Source organism: Gasterosteus aculeatus, chromosome 14, assembly GCF_964276395.1.
Source record: "Gasterosteus aculeatus chromosome 14, fGasAcu3.hap1.1, whole genome shotgun sequence".
NCBI classification, from domain to species: domain Eukaryota; kingdom Metazoa; phylum Chordata; class Actinopteri; order Perciformes; family Gasterosteidae; genus Gasterosteus; species Gasterosteus aculeatus.
The window spans coordinates 1,563,121-1,582,179 of NC_135702.1; the positions used below are offsets into that span (position 1 = coordinate 1,563,121).

Here is a 19,059-nt window from a genome sequence, read left to right on the forward strand (position 1 = left end):
TCCCAGAATAGAACCGTTTTTTTTTTGTTTTTTTTACAGTACAACAAAAATATGAACACAAAAATATTTTCACCTCAGAATCTCCCTAAAACGGTCTCCCTCTTTTGGACCATGAACGTTTTCATAGAATATCAGTCATCTGTTTAATGAATTTACAAGCTTAAAGGTTGTAAAGACTTTTTGACCTCATTTCTTTGTTCCTGTGTAAGAGAACCTCACTTGATATATTTAAAAAGACTTTGAGCGTGTAAAGTTAACTTGTTACACCACCAACACATGAGGCCAATCTTCAGAAGGGAACTGGTTACTTCCTTTCCGTCCTGATCGCTCAGCGACCATAAAAGGAGGAGACGTGGGGGTCCTTTGGGTGTCACAGCTTCACGCCCACCACCACCTCCACCTTTGTGCTTCTGGCAAACAGATTGTTCCTCATCTCAAGCAGCGATGTTCTACCTCACACCGACACACGCGTGACGGTGTCCAACGTAAAGTAAAACTCAGCCCCACCTCTGATGTTCAAACATTTAATTTGGAAAACAGAAGTGTTTACACATTGTCAGAACCACACACACACACACACACACACACACACACACATCTTGCATAAGGTCTGCTTGTATTTCTACGGAGGAGGAGAAATGGCTTCTTAAGAGGTTCCACACAAAGAGGAATGTGAAGAGGAACCACGTGTTCTAAAGGGAACTAAAACACGTTTGCACACATGGGTATGTTACTGTATGTGGAGCAGTTTTACACTACAGGAACTTAAAAGAAGGCAACGGATGATATGGATAAAAGCATTAATAAGAATTCTTTCATTATTGTGATACAATAAAACAATTAAAATATTTGGGGCTGATCCCAGAAAAACACATTTTTTGAGGTCTCTGATTTAACCGTCTTGGATTGTTGCAAACATTGAACAGGAAGTGACCATAAATGGACCGAGGTCGCTGGTAGAGACCTGTCAATCATTGTGTAGCCCCGCCCTGAAGCATCCCCTGCTTTATGGTCCGTTTGACTCTTAATGGACCAGAACCCACTAAATGAACATCGTGCTGTATTGAAGAAGAGTCATTTCCTCATAGACGTCTATGGGAGCAGAGGAGCGTATTTTTCAGATAATGGGAAACTTTCTCTCGTGAGGATAAAACATAAAGAATAAAACTGGGCGCTTTATTTAACGGCAGCATTCGTCGAGACAGTGAAAACAAAAACACCAAAGGCCCTAAAAGTTCCTGTAGCGTAAAACCAAAACCTCTGAATAAAACACGTGAAAGCTGAAATGAACGGCTTCGAGGGCCGAGCCTCACTTACTTAAAATCTTCTGATTATGTTCTTCACACTTAGATCAACAAGCTCAGCGTAAAGCTCACCTGCTACTGTTGATTACAGTAAATATTCCACAGTAAATACTAAACACGCTACGTTCCTAAAGACTACCGCGCCTACTGATGGATCCGCCGATCACCCTTCAGATGCTTCTGATCTCAGCCCGAGAAAATACTGTGACCTATAAAGTGCATATAAGTGGACGACAGCGGTAACGACGGCGGTGACCCGGCCGCCCTCATCGACCCCCCCCGTGTGAGGGTTAGTGTGTCATCAGACCCATTCAGACGCCTCTTTGGGTGAAAGTACGCACGTTGTTCTTCACTCACAGGTGGATTACATACAAAGATTAAAGAGGTGCATTATAAAATATGACCACAGAAGGGCAAAGTAAAGGTGGAGCGTTAGGATCAAAGTGCCGTGTTGATACAGTGTTGCGGGGGGGGGGGGGGGTGTTGCATTGCTTTGCGTGGAGACGTTGGTCCTTGGACGCACAGTGGAGGTCGGACCCTCAGTAGGGGATTTGGTTCTGGTAATACTGCAGCATGTCGTACGTCTTGCTCCTGTGAGGATCAAAGGTCAGGAGAACGTGTGAGTTGGCATCGCCACGCGTGAGGTCACGAGGTCGCGGCGCGTGAGGAACAGAATGTCGGCCGCGCGTGCAGACGGGGGCCCGAGAGAGACGCTTTCATACCTGCTGCTGAGGAAACAGCTCTGGATGATTTTGATGATGTACGCCGCGGCTTCTTTCTCGCTCATCTGAGGATTAAACCGTCCTCTGCGAACACAGAGAGCAGAGATACACATGAATGTTCCACGCCGTCGATTTCGCCCCCCAGCGAGCGTCTCCGAGTCGGGTTGCACTCACTTGAGGAGTTTGATGGTTTGTCCTCTGAAGCACGGCAGCCCGGTGTCCAGCATGAGGGTCACCAGGGAAACCACAGCGTCCATGTAGGGTCTTCACCATGGCAGAAGGAGCCCACAACAACAACAACAACAGTCACATTTCAATTCAACAAGCTCACACACTCGTTATGCGGCTGGTCTCTTCTTACCGCACGGCCAGGTACCCTCTGACGCACATCTCCATGAACCACTTGAAGGGCGTGGCCTCCATCTTGCCCCCCATGATCATGACCATCTCGTCGGTGAGCTTGATGTCCGGCTCCCAGCCCAGGTTTCCTCCCGGGGAGCTCTCGAACATGAAGCCAAAGTCTGCAGAGAACGCCGGGATGATTATAGAATGACACATGGAAATTATGTATTAGGCTCATAATTCATACGTCATAAACTATAACTTTTCAAAAAGTTATGAATAAATCGGTTAATGTCGTCTTTTCTGACATTAACTGCCGTTCCCGTGTCAAAACACGGCGACAGGATGCTGCGTCGATAACCGTATGTATGCATTAACATGTCTACTCGGCCCACCGATGTGGATGAGGTGGCCTTTGCTGTCCAGCATGATGTTGCCGTTGTGGCGGTCTTTGATCTGCAGCAGGAAGAGCAGCAGGCTGTAGGCGGCCATGCTGCGGATGAAGTTGTACCGAGCCTGAGGAGAGCAGAGGAGGAAACAGGAATCTGAAACGACCAGTCCATGAACCCACATTTACTCGCTTGGAGAACCATACGGGCGAAATAATGTGGGAACCGGAGGATCTCAGAGGCCACGCAGGGGCAGCGGCTCTTTTTTTATTGGCTGAGCTTTAATTCAAGAAAGCCTCTTCCCACGCCGAGGACCCCTTGCGCCCCTCCATCGAGCGGGCGGCAGCGCGCTCACCTTCTGGAAGGCGAGGGTGGATTCGTCGCCGTACTGGTTCCGGAAGTAATCGTACATCCCGAAGTCGGTCTGGCGGCCGAGCTGGTCTCTGGACTTACAGTCGGGGATGCACTCGATCACGCCACACTGAGAACCACAGACAAGACAGCTCACGCAGGGAGACCTGTCAGTCAGTGTAAAGCCCCGCCCCCCAAGCATCCCCCGGACTCGAAATGGACCATAACGTACTAGTCCGGTTCACATTACTTGGACAGGTGTGTGAGGGTCAAAGGTCAGCGCGTAAAGCCCGCTGAGGCCAATGTTGTGATGTGTAATATTGGTGCAAAGCAAAGCTTTGCATGCGTGTGTGTAATAATAAACTAAGAAATTAGAACAACTTTGCATGAGCAGAACACGGAGGGGGGAGTGTGTCGGGACGTCCTACCCCCGGTGCCGTGGCCACCACCCTGTAGGGGAACACAAACAGGTCCAGGCCCACCAGCTGGAAGATGTTCTTAAAGAGACCAATGATCTGCAGAGCCAGCATGTCCTGGAGACAAACAGGTCACCAAGGTCACAGGAGAACTTTCCTCGCCCCGTGATCCCCCCCCCCAGCGACCGGGCCCCTCACCTGTCTGCAGTCGTCTCCCACTTTAAAGATGGCCGCCTGCCAGCAGATCCTGCGCGACCCGTCGGGGTTCTCCTCCCCGTCCTCCAGCGAGTCCGACGGGCAGCGCAGCCCCTCCCGCTCCAGCTCGCTCACGCCGCAGCGCTTCACCTTGAACTTGGCCAGGTACGGCGCTTTGGCGGCGCTGCGGTGACAGAGAAACGGCCCGGTGAGGTCAACACGATGCTACAGCAACATGAGCTGTGATCCTCTGACGTTTCTGTCTGCGCGAGCACCTCTGCATGGGAGTTCCAGACTTGTAGTCGATGTCCAGCACGATGGCCTCTGGGTTACTCGGGAGGTAACAGCCTGAAGAAAAACAACCACGCAAATATTCAAAACATTTAAGACAAACCGTTTTAAATGTATCGAATAACACGTCTGTGAGACAATTTATCCAAATCTTGAGCAACTTAATCTGCTTGAATATTTGAAGCTAAAAGTGTTTCCTTCAGCAGTTTAATCGTCACCTGGCTGCACTTTGATGTCGGACAGAGCTTTGAGACACGCCCTCTTCCTCTCCTCGCCCTTCGGAACCGGCCTGCAACATAAAAAACAGAATTCAGGGTGAGGACCCCCCCCCCCCCGGCCCCCTCCTCCCCTCCGCCCGGTGCCTTTACTTGAGAATGGCCGACACGTTGGTGATCTTGTTGAAGAAGTCGAACTCTCGCTGGTAGAAGTCTTTGGCCGGACCCGACAGGGAACCCGTGATCTCCTCCACCATCTGCTCCAGCAGCTCGCCGATGTCGGCTACACAGGAAGTGACCACATCGCGTCAGCGCGTCTCGTTTCATTTACAGCAGAGAGAGATCACCTCGACCTAAAACCATCCATTTAAATGGCTTCTCTTGACGTTTCATATACAGATATTACACACTGGGTAGGAACATCTATAGAGCTGCTCAATGGAGTTATGATGACTCACGGTCCTTCTGGTGTCCCTCCTCGTCCATGAAGATGTTGGTCTTCATGTTCCAGATGAACTGGTGGGCGAGGAGCTGAGACTTCTGGGCCGCCCACAGGATGTACTCCCTCACGTAGCCCATCTGAGCGGGACGGAGAAGAAGCAGAGCTCAGCCCCGCCCCGGCGTGGACCTTCGTCCAATCAGCGGCCCGGCGCTCTTACCTTGTCGAAGCGGAGCGCCTGAACGATCTGAGGGATGTAGAACAAGATGGCGTCCTGCCGAGAGAAGATGGCGCGTTAAGGGGGGCGGGGGGGGGGGCGCCTTTCACTGGCGGACTCGGGCGAGCGGCACTCACCGGGGGGAAGGAGCGCAGCACTTTGACGCCGTACTGCGCGGTGAGCGGGTGGGGGGGGTACATGCTGCTGAAGTAGGACAGGCCGGTGGGCGGGTCCGCCGGGGCCCAGCACAGGATGTGGCTCAGCTCGGGGGAGTCGGCGTCGATGGTGTGCCAGGTCACCAGGAACTAGGGGGTAAAAACCATGAGGGGGGGGGGGGGGGTTGAACCCCCCCTCGCCAACACACACACACACACCTCTCCAAAGCTCACGGGTGACCTCACCTTCACGGCCTCGGGGACGTCACTCACGGCTCCCGGGTCCAGCCTCACCAGCCGCGTCACCTCGGCAACGATGGCCTCATTCTTGAACCTGGAAACCGGCCGGTCAATAAATAAATTGGGACCTACAGGTGTATTATGTCAAAACGCAGTCACAAGGTTCCGGTCCCGCCGGCTGGCGTAGTGGGGGGGGGGCACCTGGTGGGCAGCTGCATGGCCAGGTAGGGCGCGATGCCCCAGGCCAGGTTGACGTTGTCCTTCCACTGCTTCTCCGTCAGGCTGATGTACTTGGACCTCCAGTTGGCGATGCTGGTCTCCACCGACTGCTCGGTGGCGATGGCCAGCTCCTGGGTGGACAGCGGGTTGTACCACGTGGTCAGGCGCTCGATCTCGCTGGCCTGGTGGTGGTGGTGGGGGGGGGGGGGGGGGAGTTAATGGCAATAACATCATCATCATCATCTTCATCCTCGTGGTCCCTCACCAGTAAGGCCAGCAGCAGAGTCCTGCGCTTCATGTAGTACTTGTGAAGCTGCGTCCCTCGGTTGGTCTTCTTGGACGTCCCTGAGACGAGGACAGAATGAGCGTTGTTTGCATTAAATAAAAAGGAGCCGGGAGGAGGCTCGAGGCTTTGGTGCCACGATGACATCATGAGCAGCATCAGTAAAAAAAAGACGTTTGTTTCTTTGCTAAATAACTAAACGTTTGGTGAAGTTTGTTGAGGAAAGCGATTATGGACCTTCAGCGTACGTCGGCTCTCGCGTACCTGACTTCTTGGAGGTGGTGGACATGCCGCTGGACAGCGGGTAGGTGTTGATCCAGCCCTGGCCGCTCTGCTGGGAGCGCGCGCTGGAGTCGGCGTTGCTCCGCAGGTCGGCGGCGTTCATCACCGACAGGCTGTTCAGCGACGGGTCCTGGTTATCTGGTCACGCACACGCACACACACAGAGTTACAACACGCGGCGGCCGCGGCGAACTCCCAACGACATCATGACGGGTGATGAGGTCCTTCTGCGGCCGTGATGGTCATGCATTGGGGAGGGCGGGGGAAACCAGCGGGGGGGGGTTACATGGAGGTAGAAGTTGCCTCCAGCCACTGATACTGGGTCAGATGCTGTGTTGGGGGGGCGGGGTCTGATCCAGGATCAGCGGAGCGAGCACGCGTCTACCTGAAGCGCTTTGATGAGAATGAGATCGGTTCTTTTGATGATGAAGAGGAGAAGACTTTTTTTTAGGTTTCATCTTTTGAAATGGGGGGGCGGACATGATGAATTCTCATGCATCTTGACGCGGACGACAAATTTGCGCTTTCCTCACAGCTGCTTAAAGGGATGGTGCGATGTTTAGAAGTGCGGTTGTGTGCGAGATTTTAGCGCAAACACAACGCACCTGTTTCAGGTGAAAACACTAAATACACGTTCACTTGAACCGATATGAATCTTTTGGGGTTTTTTTGAGTCCACAGCAGAACTTTGTACTTTGTGAGCAGGACTCGGACCACGGAGAAGAAGCTCCGTCCAACACACTTTAAACATGAAGGATAGAAGACAGATTGAGAAGGTACGAGAAGACAGAAGGAAGAGAAGGTTAAAATAAAAGAGAGAGCGGCGGGATCAATGACACAGATGGACAGATACCAGGATCTACCCGCAGCTCCGTGAGGACAGAACAGCGTCAAAGTTGTCCCGCCTGAAAAAGGGGGCGTGCCCTCGTGCGTCGGCGCGGTTCCGAGCTCCACCGCCTCAGGCTTACTTAAGAGAGAAATCGGAGAGGTGCTGGACACGATAAGCGATCCAAATATCCCGGCAGAGAGCGAGCTCGGGGCCGGGGTAGTGCCAAGCTCACCGGGGGGCACCAGGTGGCACGCCGCCAGGTACTTCTTGTCGGACAGGATGCTGGCGTAGAAGCGGATTATGATGCTGATGTCCTCGCGGAGACACGCGTCCCCCTGGGTGGGGAACTTTGGAGCGGCGCTGGAGGGACGGAGAGCGGAGGGTCGGGGTCACATCCAGCGTGGGATTTATTTCACTTTCAGTAGACATTAAAAGACATTTTGATCCATCAAATACAGACGTGACGGCCAAAATGCACGGAGTGCGAGCTTGTAGGTGCATTTAAATTTATGGCTTTCATTCATTTATTTGGGAAAAAAGCCCTTTAATTTATTAATTTACTCTCAGTGGTTCTTATTTTTTTGCTGTTGATTTTTAATTAATATCTTAAAAATCAATAAAAAAAAGGCCAAAATAAAACAAGCTTAAAAACATTTAAATATTTAAACATTATCAACATTTAAAATTTCCATTCGAGAAAAGTTAAATACAGTTTAGAGAAATATTAAGTCGACAATAAGGACAATATATTTTGCTAGTGTGGAGACTAAATTATCCAAATAATAAAAATGTAAAAACGGAACCTGAAGTAATCGAAGGCGGTGGAATAAATCTTCTCTCGCAGCACGTTTCTCACGGTGGAGTTGGTGAGGACGTCAGAGTGCAGCAGAGACAGACCCAGGGTCAGCAGCCTGAGGCACAGAGCGACGCATCAACACATCTGGCGTGCGTGCGTGCGTGCGTGCGTGCATGCGCGCGCGCGTGCAAACCTGAAGCGAGGACCGATGGCGGCCACGTGGCGGTTGAGGCTGCTCTTGGCCCCGCCCACGTTCAGAGACAGCGAGCGCTGCAGCAGACTGCCGAAGATCTCCACTTGATCTGCGCTCGAGTACTTTGCTATCTCGAACCGCTGCACCAGGAACTGGAAGATGGAGAGGACATGAGAGGAAACAGTGGAGGAAGACCCGCTTGAAAAGAAGATGCTCGTTGTCGTGTGTGTTTTCGTCAGACCTCGATCCATATCTGGTGGGGGGTGACGTCGGGGGGGCAGGGGATGGGCTGGCTCTCCTCCGAGGCCGCCAGAGGGTCGGCCTCCACCTTGGCGTCGGAGAACAAGCCCATCTTCAGCTCCACGGTCATCTGCCACGCCCCCGCCATCTCGCGCATGAACTGCAGAGCGGATTCCAGAGGGCGCCGAGGAGACGAGGACATCAGCAGCATTCAGAGTGACCTTCACAGTAATGGTGACGATACGTACCGGGACTTCCACTCCGACGCGAGCCGCCAGCAGCCACTCCCAGCAGGCGATGGCCGTCTCCATGCCGTGTGCCGTGAACATCTTGAGGGGCGACCAGCAGAGGTGGTGCAGCAGCTGAGGGTCGCAGTCTGGAGGGACCAGAGGAGAAGCTCTTTCAAGCTCATTTGCATATTGACAGCATCACCCTCAGCTCAGCATTCGAGGAGAGACGGCGAGCTGCTCTGGGGATATTTGACTTGGACTCTTTATTTCCACTTTGACACAAAAGAGGAATCAAGAAAGACGGGACAGCGAGACCTGTGGAGCTGATGAGCAAGGCGGCCAGTTTGAACATGGCCTCGGTGAAGGTCTGCGGCTGCGCCGAGTCCAAAGCCTCCGCCATCTGCTTGATCATCAGCCGGCTCAGATCGGAATGCCCTTTGACCGCCTGGGCGAAGTGGATCATCCCGGACACCTGCAGCGGGAGGGAGCGGGAGAGGACCCCAGAAAGCAGGTGAATGAGCAGGCAATGTGAGTTCGGCTTCCTCGATTCGAGACGCGGCCTCGGCACGGGGCGGATTCGGTGGTTTTACCTCCCCTGCGTATCTGTTCCTGAGGTTGAGGGAGGCCATGAAGTTAGAGTAGTCCTTCTTCACACAGGAGGGCCTCTCGGTCAGCTGGGTGGACTACAGGGCAAACAGAGGGAACGAAACGCAGGAGTCGGTTATGCAAAATGTTCATTCGGCTTCAAACATGACGAGAAACGTACAGAACGCTGTTGCTCTTCTCTGTAAAAGACGAAAAAGTGGCCTTTATGGAAACGATGAGATCTAAACACAGAAACCTTTCTAAAAAGGTATTTCACATTTTAGGGCCGAATCGGCCCCAGAACCGTTTACGAGCTAAACCGAGGACCTCGCGGCGCTCGGCGGGCGACGCACCCCCAGCGTGGTGCTCTGCCTGTTGTAACCGGCGAAGTGCAGGATGCTCTCCGTTGCCATGGCGAGGCCGGTGTGCTGCGAGAGACCCGACACCCAGTTCTGATGCTTGTTCAGGTACTCCTGCAGAGAAGACGACACAACAAGGCGCCGCGGTCACAACGCGCTCCGAGGGTCACGCGCCGGAGCATCAGCGCAGCGGCGCCACGCGGCTACCTGGAGGTGGGACTTGGTCACGGACGGCGCCCACTTCATGGCCTCTTTGAGGATCTCCCCACAACGAGCAGCAAAGTCCTTCACTATGCTCTGAAATGAAAGAACACACTTGTATTTGATCCTTTCAGACTGATGAGTAACGGGTTCTTGATGAAGCGGCGTTTACCTCTCTGGCCTCGTAAGTATCGGGGACGGTGATTCTGTGCGGCGCGTCGGGGATGTCGTAGTAGGGGGGGTCCTTATGAATGTCCTGCAATGAAGCACAAACACCAACATCAGAACGACGTGCAAACAGGCAAACAGACCAGAGGAGATCGTTGGTAAAAATCGATGAAATGAAATGAAATGAAGGCTCTTGTTTCATCTCGAGAGAGAGAAGCATTCTCATCCTTTTGGTCTCACCGCGCTGAGAGAGAGCGAGAGCGTCTGCAGGATGTCCAGCATGGTCCTCAGCACGCGGCCGCTCCACAGCAAGTGGGGGAAACTGAGAGGGGGGGGGGGCAACAGTTTATAAGAGTCGGCGTTGTATTCCCAGTACACGTGTGCGCGTGTGCCTCCGCTCACGTCTCGGCCAGCCCGGACAGGTACTTGTCGGCCACCCTGCGGATCCTCTTGTGGATGTGGTTGAAGTTGACCAGCAGGAACTGAGCGTGGCGCTCCAGCTCCTCCTCGTGGGCCTTGGTTTTGGGCTGAAAATGATACGACGTCGGCGTGACATTTAGTCCATTTACGTTGTTTTACCAATTCAAATTAATTCATCGTTGGGTCGATGATGAAGAAATGCTAAAGTTTAGTGTGAATGAAAAGGAAATCCTCCTCCTGAGGTTTTTTTGTGCAATTTTTGAAACTGAAAATAAAACGTTTATTTGCTGCAGTCATCTTCTCTCCCCTCCTCTATCGAGCCCATTTTCCTTGGTGCTCACGGCACAACTGCTGGTGTGGAAACATCTCCTTTTACCTTCTCGGCCATCATGTGCAGGAAGACCTCGAACACCTTGTCGCTAACGGCGATCACGCACTGCATCATGCCTGGAAAAGAACGCGCCAAACATGAAGAACAGCAACCGCTAAAAAACTAATAGCAGACGCGATTCTTCCTCCCGCTCACCGGATTTATCCTTCTGTATCGCCCGGTCTTCAAAGTACCGAAACATGACCTGAAAGCGGTCCGAGTCCAGAGCGCGCAGCATCCTGGTGGACGGAAACGCGTCAAGAGGCGCTCAACGAGCACAACGTGCCGCGGCCTACACCTACCTCATGTACTCCAGCCTGTACACGGACAGCAGGTACGTGGACATGGCGAAGTCCAGCTTGTTGATGAGAGCCGACACCTCGGGGGGCGGGTCCAGCAGGTTGGTGATGGTGCTGCGCAGGTCGTTCAGCTCCCCCTGAAGGAAACACACACGCAGGCGCCGCCGCCGCCCCGTGAACCTGGCGTCCACCTCCCCGGAGCGCGCTCATGCACGTGTGTGTGTGTGTGTGTGCGTGCGCGTACCGCGGTGACGGTGTCGTTCTTCAGCGCCGAGTTGTACTGCAGCTCCGAGCGGAGCGGCTCGCCGCTGGGGAACGTGAGCAGCGGCGACTTGGTGGCGATCTCGCAGACGCCCTCGTACCACTCCTCCGGCCACAGACCTGAGGGCGTTTACGCAGAGTCAGCGCGCCGTGGTGCCACACACACACACACACACACACACACACACGAGCTACATGGCGTGGAGCTTCCGCTGTACCTGAGCCCTCCACGGCGAAGCCCATGACCACGGAGTAGAGCCAGAAGTCCCTGAAGAGCTTCTGCAGACGCGGCTTGGCCTCTTTGATCGGTGGCAGCCGCTTGGTGAGCTGCAGAAGGAGGGAGAAGATCTCGTGGTTATTGAAGGTAGAGGAGATGTTACAGAAGATGCATCTCATCTTACAGAGGACGAATTAGATCTTCTCCCCCCGCAAAATTTACAAACAAGCATCGGCCTTCTTTTTTGACCAGGATGGAGGAAATGTGGGGCAGTGAATGTAAACGGCGGTGCTGAAATTGTACGAAGCAGGAAATATCTAGAAGACTCACCACAGCAATTACTGGGATCAGGACGCCGAGGTTTCCGGCACTGCTCGACGCCTACAGAGAGAGACGCCATGCAGACTTTACCTCAAAGATCTTTTTATCGGTACCGCTTCATTCGCTCAGATAGAGGAGGAGCCGACATGATGGAGGACAATGTATCTTTCTTTTATCCTCCGTTAATGTATCTTTTGTGTGTGCAAACTACAAGGATGACCAAAGCCGTGCCTTCAGAGCCGGGCCTTTGTCCGGGGCTCGCTCGCTGGCTCTCTTCCCCTCCAGACCCAGCTGGACGAAGAGCTCCAGCAGGTTGACCAGCAGCTCGTCGACCATCTGCTCGGACTGCAGGTTGGCCGCGATGTTCCCCAGAGCGTTTATCACCGCCAAGGAGCAGTGTCTGCGGAGGGGAGAGGGGGGCGTTATCCGTGGGGCACCGGGTCATCAGCGGGGGCGCCAATGGGTCACGCGCGCACCTGTATCCGTGGTCCTTGTAGTCTTTGTTAGAGTAAACCATGGAGCTGGCCTTCACGCTGATCTGCTGGAACAAGTTCCACACCTCCTGGTAGATGTATTGCTGAGGCGAGAGAAAAGGCACCATCTGAAACAGTTTCTGATCTTCTGAATCCACCAAAACAAACCACTTGCCGCAACCAGTTTCTGCTAAAATGATTAATTTCTGAGCTCTTTAGTGAAACTATGACGTCAGGATTGATTCACCTCAGACCAACAGTCATGTGACAATAAATTAGAGAAACTATGACTGAATTTCAGGAAGTGAACACAGGACGAAAACACCTGGATGGTTAAATATTTATGAACAGGAGGAGCCTTCATGTTTTCCAACATTAACAACCCGACACCCCGACCCGCACCCTCCGCTCTGCATGTGATAAACTGCTTGTTCCTCCTCGCTGAGAGCAAAACACTCGACTAGATCTCCACTCTTTGCTGTCCTGCTCCTACATGGTGGAAGGAGGTCTCTGAAGACATCAGGACCACAGAGAGCCTTCACATCTTCAGACTAAAGACACACCTCTTCAGACTCTACCTCCACTAACACACTAACTAACTGCAGCACTTACACTGGACTTATAATGGTTCTTATCTACAGCAAGTTGTACTGAAATTGCACTTTCTTGTGTCTTGTTCAGGTTTGTTTCCTTATGGTTGAAATGTTCTTATTGTAAGTCGCTTTGGATAAAAGCGACAGCTAAATGACACGTGATGTGATGTAATAACACTGGTGGACACTTGGAAGCACGTTGTTAATATAAATACATTACATGTCATTTACAAACCCAGGACAAGAAACATTATAATAATAATAATCTGCACTGAAGACTCGTTGTCTCTTCTTCTAGTCAGAGGGTTTGTGAAGTGGAGCCAGAAGAGGGTTGAATGGACACGGAGCTATAAATACTCACGTTGCCCGTGATGACCATGCAGCCCAGCTGGTCGACGATGAGGACGTCCAGCTGGGAGGGAGGCTGGCAGAACTTCTGCTGGAGGATCTGGAGGATGGGCTCCATCACTCTGGGGGTGTCCCGCAGGGCCACGGCGATGTGGCCCAGAGCCCTGATGGTGTGGTCCGGGATCAGGTGAGCATCCCTGTGGAAAAGAGGCGGGACCATCGTTAAAAATAAAATTAAAAAAAGAAAGACTTGCAATTCCCCTCACAGTCAGAGGGACGCGACGCTCAACTGACTTATCGTTCTCCTGGTAGATGTAGAGGCGGTTGGACAGGCTGGCCAGGAAGGCTTCCACGATGACGTTGTCCATCGTCAGTCCGGCCTTCAGGCACCTGCACGCGCAGGGAGAGACGCGTCACAGGACGCCGCGTTCGTCCGCTGCTCGTTGCGGCTCCAAGCGGCGGCGCGAGATCAGCCACAAGCAAATGGAGGCTTGAGACATTTTCTTTGGATCAGCAGCTTTAATTAAGTGTCCTTGTGCCTCCAGTCATGAGCAGTAGGGCTGATCTCTCACGATGAAGATCCGTTCAGGACAAATAGCAAGAAGAACACTGACATACCGAGGATCTGCATAGTTTGTTCTTACTTATTTCTAATTATTAAAAGAGACAATTCTCTGCTCACTGCAGTTTTGTAAAGAAAATGAAATGATTGCTGAATGTTCAGTGGAGAACACACTGTGAACCTGTGTGTGTGTGTGAGCCCACCTGCAGATGTTGTCGATGGAGATGTCCCTCAGCTGTTCGTACATGGAGGGCTGGCTCTTCTTGCTGGAGTTGGTGCTGAGGGTCGACTGGGAATGTTCGTTGGTCACGTGGATCTTTATCTCGCCGGCCGCTGGAAAGAGAAAAGGAATCAGCACCTGAGCGTCAGACAAGACAGAACGGAAGCGGACGACGGCGGCGGCGGCGTTGGAACGTCGGAGAGCTCCGTCGTCACCTGGAGTGTACTGGGTGTGGTACTTGTAGAGCTTCACCAGAACAGGAGACGGCACCACCAGGAAGTCTCTGAGCGACATGGTGACGGAGTGGGCGACCACGGGGAAGCGCTCGCACAGACGACCCAGGCCCTGAGGACACGCACACGCACACACAGTATATATTTACTCGACTCTGCTCGTTTGAGCTCATGTAACGGATGTAGCGTCTCCATGCCAACGCCGAGCATGTAACGTGTTGAGTTGGGGAGAAGATGCCCCGCCCCCCCCCCTCCCTCGGTTACCTGCAGGCAGCAGATGAGCAGCGGCATGTGAGCGATGATCACTTTACTGGACGTCTTGGACTGCAGCTTCTCCGACAGTTTGGTGCAGAGGTTCTCGGCTCCTGGTGGAAAAAAATACCAAAGAAGGGGAGATTTTTTTTTTTATTCATTTTTTGGCGGCTTCCGACAGCGACGCCCCCCCCTCTCTCCCTCGCTGCTCACCTTGCTCTTCGGTCACGGCCCACACCATGAGGTCCACGCAGGCAGCGTTGGCCTGGCAGCGCAGCTTGAGCGGGCTGAGTTCGCTCTGCAGGTACTCCACGTCGTGCAGGATCCTCTGCAGCTCCGACTGGCTGCTGCTGAACTGCTCCAGCACGAAGTCGTGGACCTCCTTCACGTAGTCCGTCTGCAGGTCTGGAGAGAGAGAGCGCGCGCGCGCCGTTACAGCTCGCGGCCACGTTTGATTTGAACCATTTAGAGAAGGAGGGCGGGTCCGTTCACCTTTTAGATTGTACAGAGTGTCTCTCAGCATTTTAAATATGGCGACATACAGAGGGTCACTGAAGGTTTTGTAGTAGAGATGAAGACTGGGATTTAACTGAGAAGAAAGAGGCAGATATAAATCAATGAACCAGGAGTGTAAAAACTATATTCAAAAAACAAAGTGGACAAACATCTGACCTCCAGAAGTTCTGCCAGAGACTCATCCAGCGATTTCAGAAAGGACTCAGACACAAACTGTTCCACCTGTGGGAGAGAAGCGACTGAATCAGACTGCACGTTGTCTCCTCTCGTTCCCCTCAGACTCCACGTTCATCGCTGGCCGCTCACCATGTGGAGGAGCTGCCTGAGCATGTCCAGGGGCACGAGGAACTCCCCGGAGCTGCTGCCGGTGAAGAGAGGGGAGACGGAGAAGCTGGAGCTGATGGTGGAGAAGTAGTAGTCCGGGTCCACGGCGCTGCCGTCGGGGAGGTAGGAGCCTGCACAGTGTTCAAAGGGATCATTGTGGATGCGTTGAAGTATTTCCCCTCATTCACTCCGCTCTCGGTGAAAGAGGGGAAGTTTTCATCTCGGGCAGTACGACAGTCCACCGCTGCCCCGGCCTGAAGTCCTCACCTTCAAAGTACTGTGCGGAGGGGTCAGCAGGTGAGATGGGGGTCAGACAGGCTCTCTCCGGACTCGCCTGAAAACACAGAAACGCTCTGAGTGGGACGGCGCGGCTCTGCGATGGGTCACCGTCACCATTTGTCCCCGTCGGGTGCTTCCCGCTACCTGTTGGCTGGAGCCCTTCCGCCGCAGCGCGTCCCCCTGGTACACCGTGAGCAGAGAGCTCGGCAGGATGGAGCGGAAGTCGTTGAAGGAGCGGCGCTGCGCGGCGTCGCTTTCGTCGGCCGTCGGCGCCGTGGGAACCACCGGCCGGGGGAACAGCTTGGAGAGCAGCGGCTCGTCCGTGTTGCTGTATCGGCCGAAAGCCCGGGCGGCGCCCAGCAGGGTGGGCACGGTGTACCGGCACAGGTACTCTGCGCACGGGGAGAGGGGGAGGTCACGGGCGGTCAGCGTTAACGCAGGAGGAAGAAGCAGCTGCGTGACGTCGGTACCTTTGTCGTGCGCCTCTGGGTCTTTGCAGATGTCTTGCAGGACCTTCATGATGTCCATGATGGCCTCCAGGATCTGACAAGATCAATGTAAACATGATGGATTAAAAAGGGGCCTTTATTTCCCCACGTTTCACTGTGACGTCTCATTCTGGAGGAGAAGGTTCACTCAGAGGGACGTCTCGCTCTAAAGGACGAGTCTCGACGTAAAGGACGAGTCTCGGCGTAAAGGACGAGTCTCGACGTAAAGGACGACTCTCGACGTAAGGGACGAGTCTCGACGTAAAGGACGAGTCTCGACGTAAAGGACGAGTCTCGCTCAAAGTCTCTTTCTGAAATTTCGTAGAGTCTCTTCACAGCGAGCATGAGGAGAAGGAACAATTTCAGCAACCAAAGGTGCGCACACGCGCACGCGCACACACACACACACACACACACACACACACACACACACACACACCTGCCCTCGTAGGGTCTCATCCCGTTGGGCTACGTCTGAGAGGAGGGTCACCAGACCAAAGGTGAAGATCTCTGCCACAGGGAGGGTCTCTGAGTAGGACACAAGCGTATTAAGTAACAGACGGTCTTATAGAATATTAGAGCGACATATTTCATGACACGTGCGTGCGTGTGCGTGTGTGTGTGTGTGTGTGTGTGTGTGTGGTTACCCCGTCCTTTACGCTCAGAGCTTTCTTCAATCCACTGAACCTTGGGGAGCCCTTTGAGCAACCCGAGCAGGTAGGGGACGATGGCGTCTTTGTGCTGCAACACAAGCATTCACAGCACGTCACACAGGGGTGGGGGGGGTGGGGGGGGGGTCCCACCAACAAGCATGCAGGCGAAGAGGGTAAAACAACGTTTACCTGCAGGTCCGACTCCACCAGAAAGATGCCCAGCGCGATGACGGCGTCTCTCCTCCTCTCGTCCAGCTGGAAGACTCCCCTGAAGTCCACGGGACACATGCATTGTAGCTTCTGCACCTGAGAGGACCACACACACACACACACACACACACACACACACACACCGGCCTCTTACTGCAGGTCTCAGCTGGCAGCTGAGGCTCAGGCCTGAGATGGATTTATCCACCATTCAAACATTGTTCAGGATGCTGTTAAAAGGCCAAGAGGGGAAATTTGTGGAGTAATAACATTGGATTTCAAAAGATGAATAACATGTTTACTGGATTCAAAAACAGTTTTTAGGTTTCAGTCGGTTGGATCGCAAAGATCTTATAGAACTATCCAAGTACCACCTGAAAGGCGGTTATAACCTGTAGAACGAGGCCTGAAGCAGCTGAAAAGAAAATGAAATGTACAGCTCGACACGTCGGGATGATGCTTCTGGCTTTCATAACAAGCACATTTCAAAAGACCTGTTCCTGCAGTTATTTCATCATACTAAGCACATACAGGGCTACACTTCCTGTGTAGTTTTAAATCATTTCCCCATTTTTAAACCTCAGTGGGTTTTATTTGCTAATCACTTCAAAGTTGTGTCCGTGTCGTAAACCCGACCACAAAAACATCCTGAGTCCACCAAAGTCAACCGCTTTATTCCAACAACTTTATTTCAGCTGCAGAACCTCAACAACGTGTAACGCTCAATAGGACTCATTAACGTTTCCTCATCATGTTTTGCAAGAGGAAAAGACCACATCTTCTGGGTGGACTTTAAGCCGGTCGCCTCCCTCTCGTGACTGTGTGTCATGCATTCTTCATATTCAATCTTCTCTTGAGGTGATGATGGTAATACGGAGCGTATTCTTCCTCTTTGTCTCGGCCTGATTAACCTGTTTGGACTCTCTGTTGCCTCATGGTTCCCATAGATACAAATGTTTAAATAAATTTGCCCTCACGCCCACACACACAGAAGGAAACTCGCCTTTCTAGACTTTATTATTTACTGTAAAATGCACCATACAAGACAATAAGATGAAAGGTTCTCCCACTAGATCTTGACCCTGGGAAACAAGGCCACATATCAACGGACTCAGTTTATTCTGAGCAATTGGAAAGTTGTAGAATGAGCAGAAGAGCAGTGAATCTGGGCCTCTGGTTTCCCCCCCGAGGGGCAGCAGCTCGTTTTCCTGCCTGATTGCTGATCCATCCTCTCTCCTCTTCATCAAAGCCATTCAAGTCAATCACTATTGATTGTTGCTGCCGGACACACAAACAACGTGTCACCCTGGAAAAGGCTGCAATTAGCTAAAAGAGACGTTGATCCAAACCCCCCCAGTAAGCAGGATATTTCTTATAAAGCAGCTGACAACGTTTCTCAGCTTCCTCTTGCATTGAAAAAAACCCACTAGGAATCACTGCGAATAAACAGTTTTATAAAGAGGAAAAGTGGACTGAGGCAGTTTGTCTGGACTCGCACTTTTAAGTTGTTCCCTCAGCTTTACGTCTGACGTCATAAGAATCTGAATCTATCTTGATCCAGATCTTCTGAGCCAAATGAGTATACGGATATATCAACGTGGATTTACATATTATGAAGGAGAATAATATGATGGAGGAGCTTCCCTTCCTCTCACACGTCAAGTCGCAACCCGAGTGGAAGATTAGCTGCTAGCTCACAGGTGAAAAACAGCTAGCGTTAGCCGCCGTCCGCCTTTAAGCTGTTAGCATATAAATCCCACAAAGACAACGGACTAAAGCACGCGTTCTTTAACCCGTGACACGGATCGAACCTGGCGGAGGAGCGAAGAGCGGTCCGTTAAGGTCAAATGTCCTCATTTCTGTTCTTTCTGACAGGTACTGACGTTAGCTTGCTACCGTCGCTAGCCGTCGCCACGTAACAACGTTACCTTTTCTATCGGAGCCTGCCGGTGAGCCGCTAACGACCGGGCCAGAGACAAGACGGTGTTGAAGTAGAAGCCCCTGCTTGCCCCTCCGTTGACAGACATGTTTTTTTTAAAAAGAGTCCTTAATGCCGCCACAAGAACACAAACATCTTCTTTCATTCAGTCCCGAGCAGCACTGACAACTACGGCGAGCGCGAGCTGGTCAAAAAAAAAAAGGCGAAGCAAGGTCACGGTGCGTAAGCGCTAAGAGCCGCAGATATACAGTACATCTGACCTAGAACCGCACCAGACAACACCCCGGGGGGGATTTACTCAGCAGAGGTGTTATATGTCATTGTACACATGTACTCCAGGAGATTTCAGAAAAAATATTGTACTTTTTACACGTGTTGTACTTCGCTACCTGACATCTGACTGGAATAAGCAACATGTTAAAT

The 19,059-nt window shown here is 52.4% G+C and overlaps 1 protein-coding gene across 4 annotated transcripts; it reads right to left on the reverse strand.

Moving 5' to 3' along the window:
* Positions 1 to 507: 507 nt before the first annotated feature.
* pi4kaa (phosphatidylinositol 4-kinase, catalytic, alpha a) lies at positions 508 to 18,922 on the reverse strand. Of its 4 annotated transcripts, none has more exons than XM_040197328.2 (54): positions 18,626 to 18,922; positions 16,680 to 16,796; positions 16,485 to 16,578; positions 16,277 to 16,365; positions 15,820 to 15,892; positions 15,494 to 15,741; positions 15,338 to 15,404; positions 15,053 to 15,201; positions 14,903 to 14,968; positions 14,723 to 14,819; positions 14,444 to 14,635; positions 14,243 to 14,343; positions 13,961 to 14,090; positions 13,729 to 13,858; positions 13,258 to 13,353; positions 12,977 to 13,160; positions 12,026 to 12,126; positions 11,781 to 11,949; positions 11,559 to 11,609; positions 11,230 to 11,338; positions 10,995 to 11,131; positions 10,754 to 10,887; positions 10,608 to 10,690; positions 10,458 to 10,528; positions 10,064 to 10,188; positions 9,902 to 9,983; positions 9,666 to 9,749; positions 9,500 to 9,589; positions 9,287 to 9,406; positions 8,939 to 9,031; positions 8,664 to 8,820; positions 8,367 to 8,494; positions 8,120 to 8,278; positions 7,879 to 8,030; positions 7,693 to 7,800; positions 7,122 to 7,249; positions 6,043 to 6,198; positions 5,761 to 5,840; positions 5,478 to 5,677; positions 5,283 to 5,370; positions 5,019 to 5,186; positions 4,885 to 4,938; positions 4,684 to 4,804; positions 4,379 to 4,508; positions 4,229 to 4,299; positions 3,995 to 4,067; positions 3,723 to 3,903; positions 3,537 to 3,641; positions 3,113 to 3,238; positions 2,764 to 2,884; positions 2,388 to 2,547; positions 2,201 to 2,290; positions 2,027 to 2,110; positions 508 to 1,895 (listed from the first exon to the last, which is right to left on the reverse strand). In XM_040197328.2, the coding sequence occupies exons 1-54, from the start codon at positions 18,779 to 18,781 to the stop codon at positions 1,844 to 1,846; spliced, it is 6,330 nt and encodes a 2,109-aa protein (XP_040053262.2). In that variant the 5' UTR covers positions 18,782 to 18,922; the 3' UTR covers positions 508 to 1,843. The 4 variants fall into 4 exon arrangements, 2 of the variants coding, with proteins under 2 accessions (XP_040053262.2, XP_040053260.2); XM_040197326.2 differs by having other exon boundaries at positions 7,029 to 7,249; XR_013452618.1 differs by lacking the exons at positions 508 to 1,895; positions 2,027 to 2,110; positions 2,201 to 2,290; positions 2,388 to 2,547 and having other exon boundaries at positions 4,379 to 4,578; positions 18,626 to 18,921.
* Between the last annotated feature and the right edge of the window lie 137 nt (positions 18,923 to 19,059).

Coding starts and splice junctions, on each gene's coding strand:
- pi4kaa (XM_040197326.2), bottom strand. CDS start 18,781: ATGAAAGAAGATGTTTGTGTTCTTGTGGCGGCATTAAGGACTCTTTTT. Junction 5,371..5,477: donor GCCATGCAGCTGCCCACCAG/GTGCCCCCCCCC, acceptor GCCGGTTTCCAG/GTTCAAGAATGAGGCCATCG. Junction 5,187..5,282: donor ACGTCCCCGAGGCCGTGAAG/GTGAGGTCACCC, acceptor TTTACCCCCTAG/TTCCTGGTGACCTGGCACAC.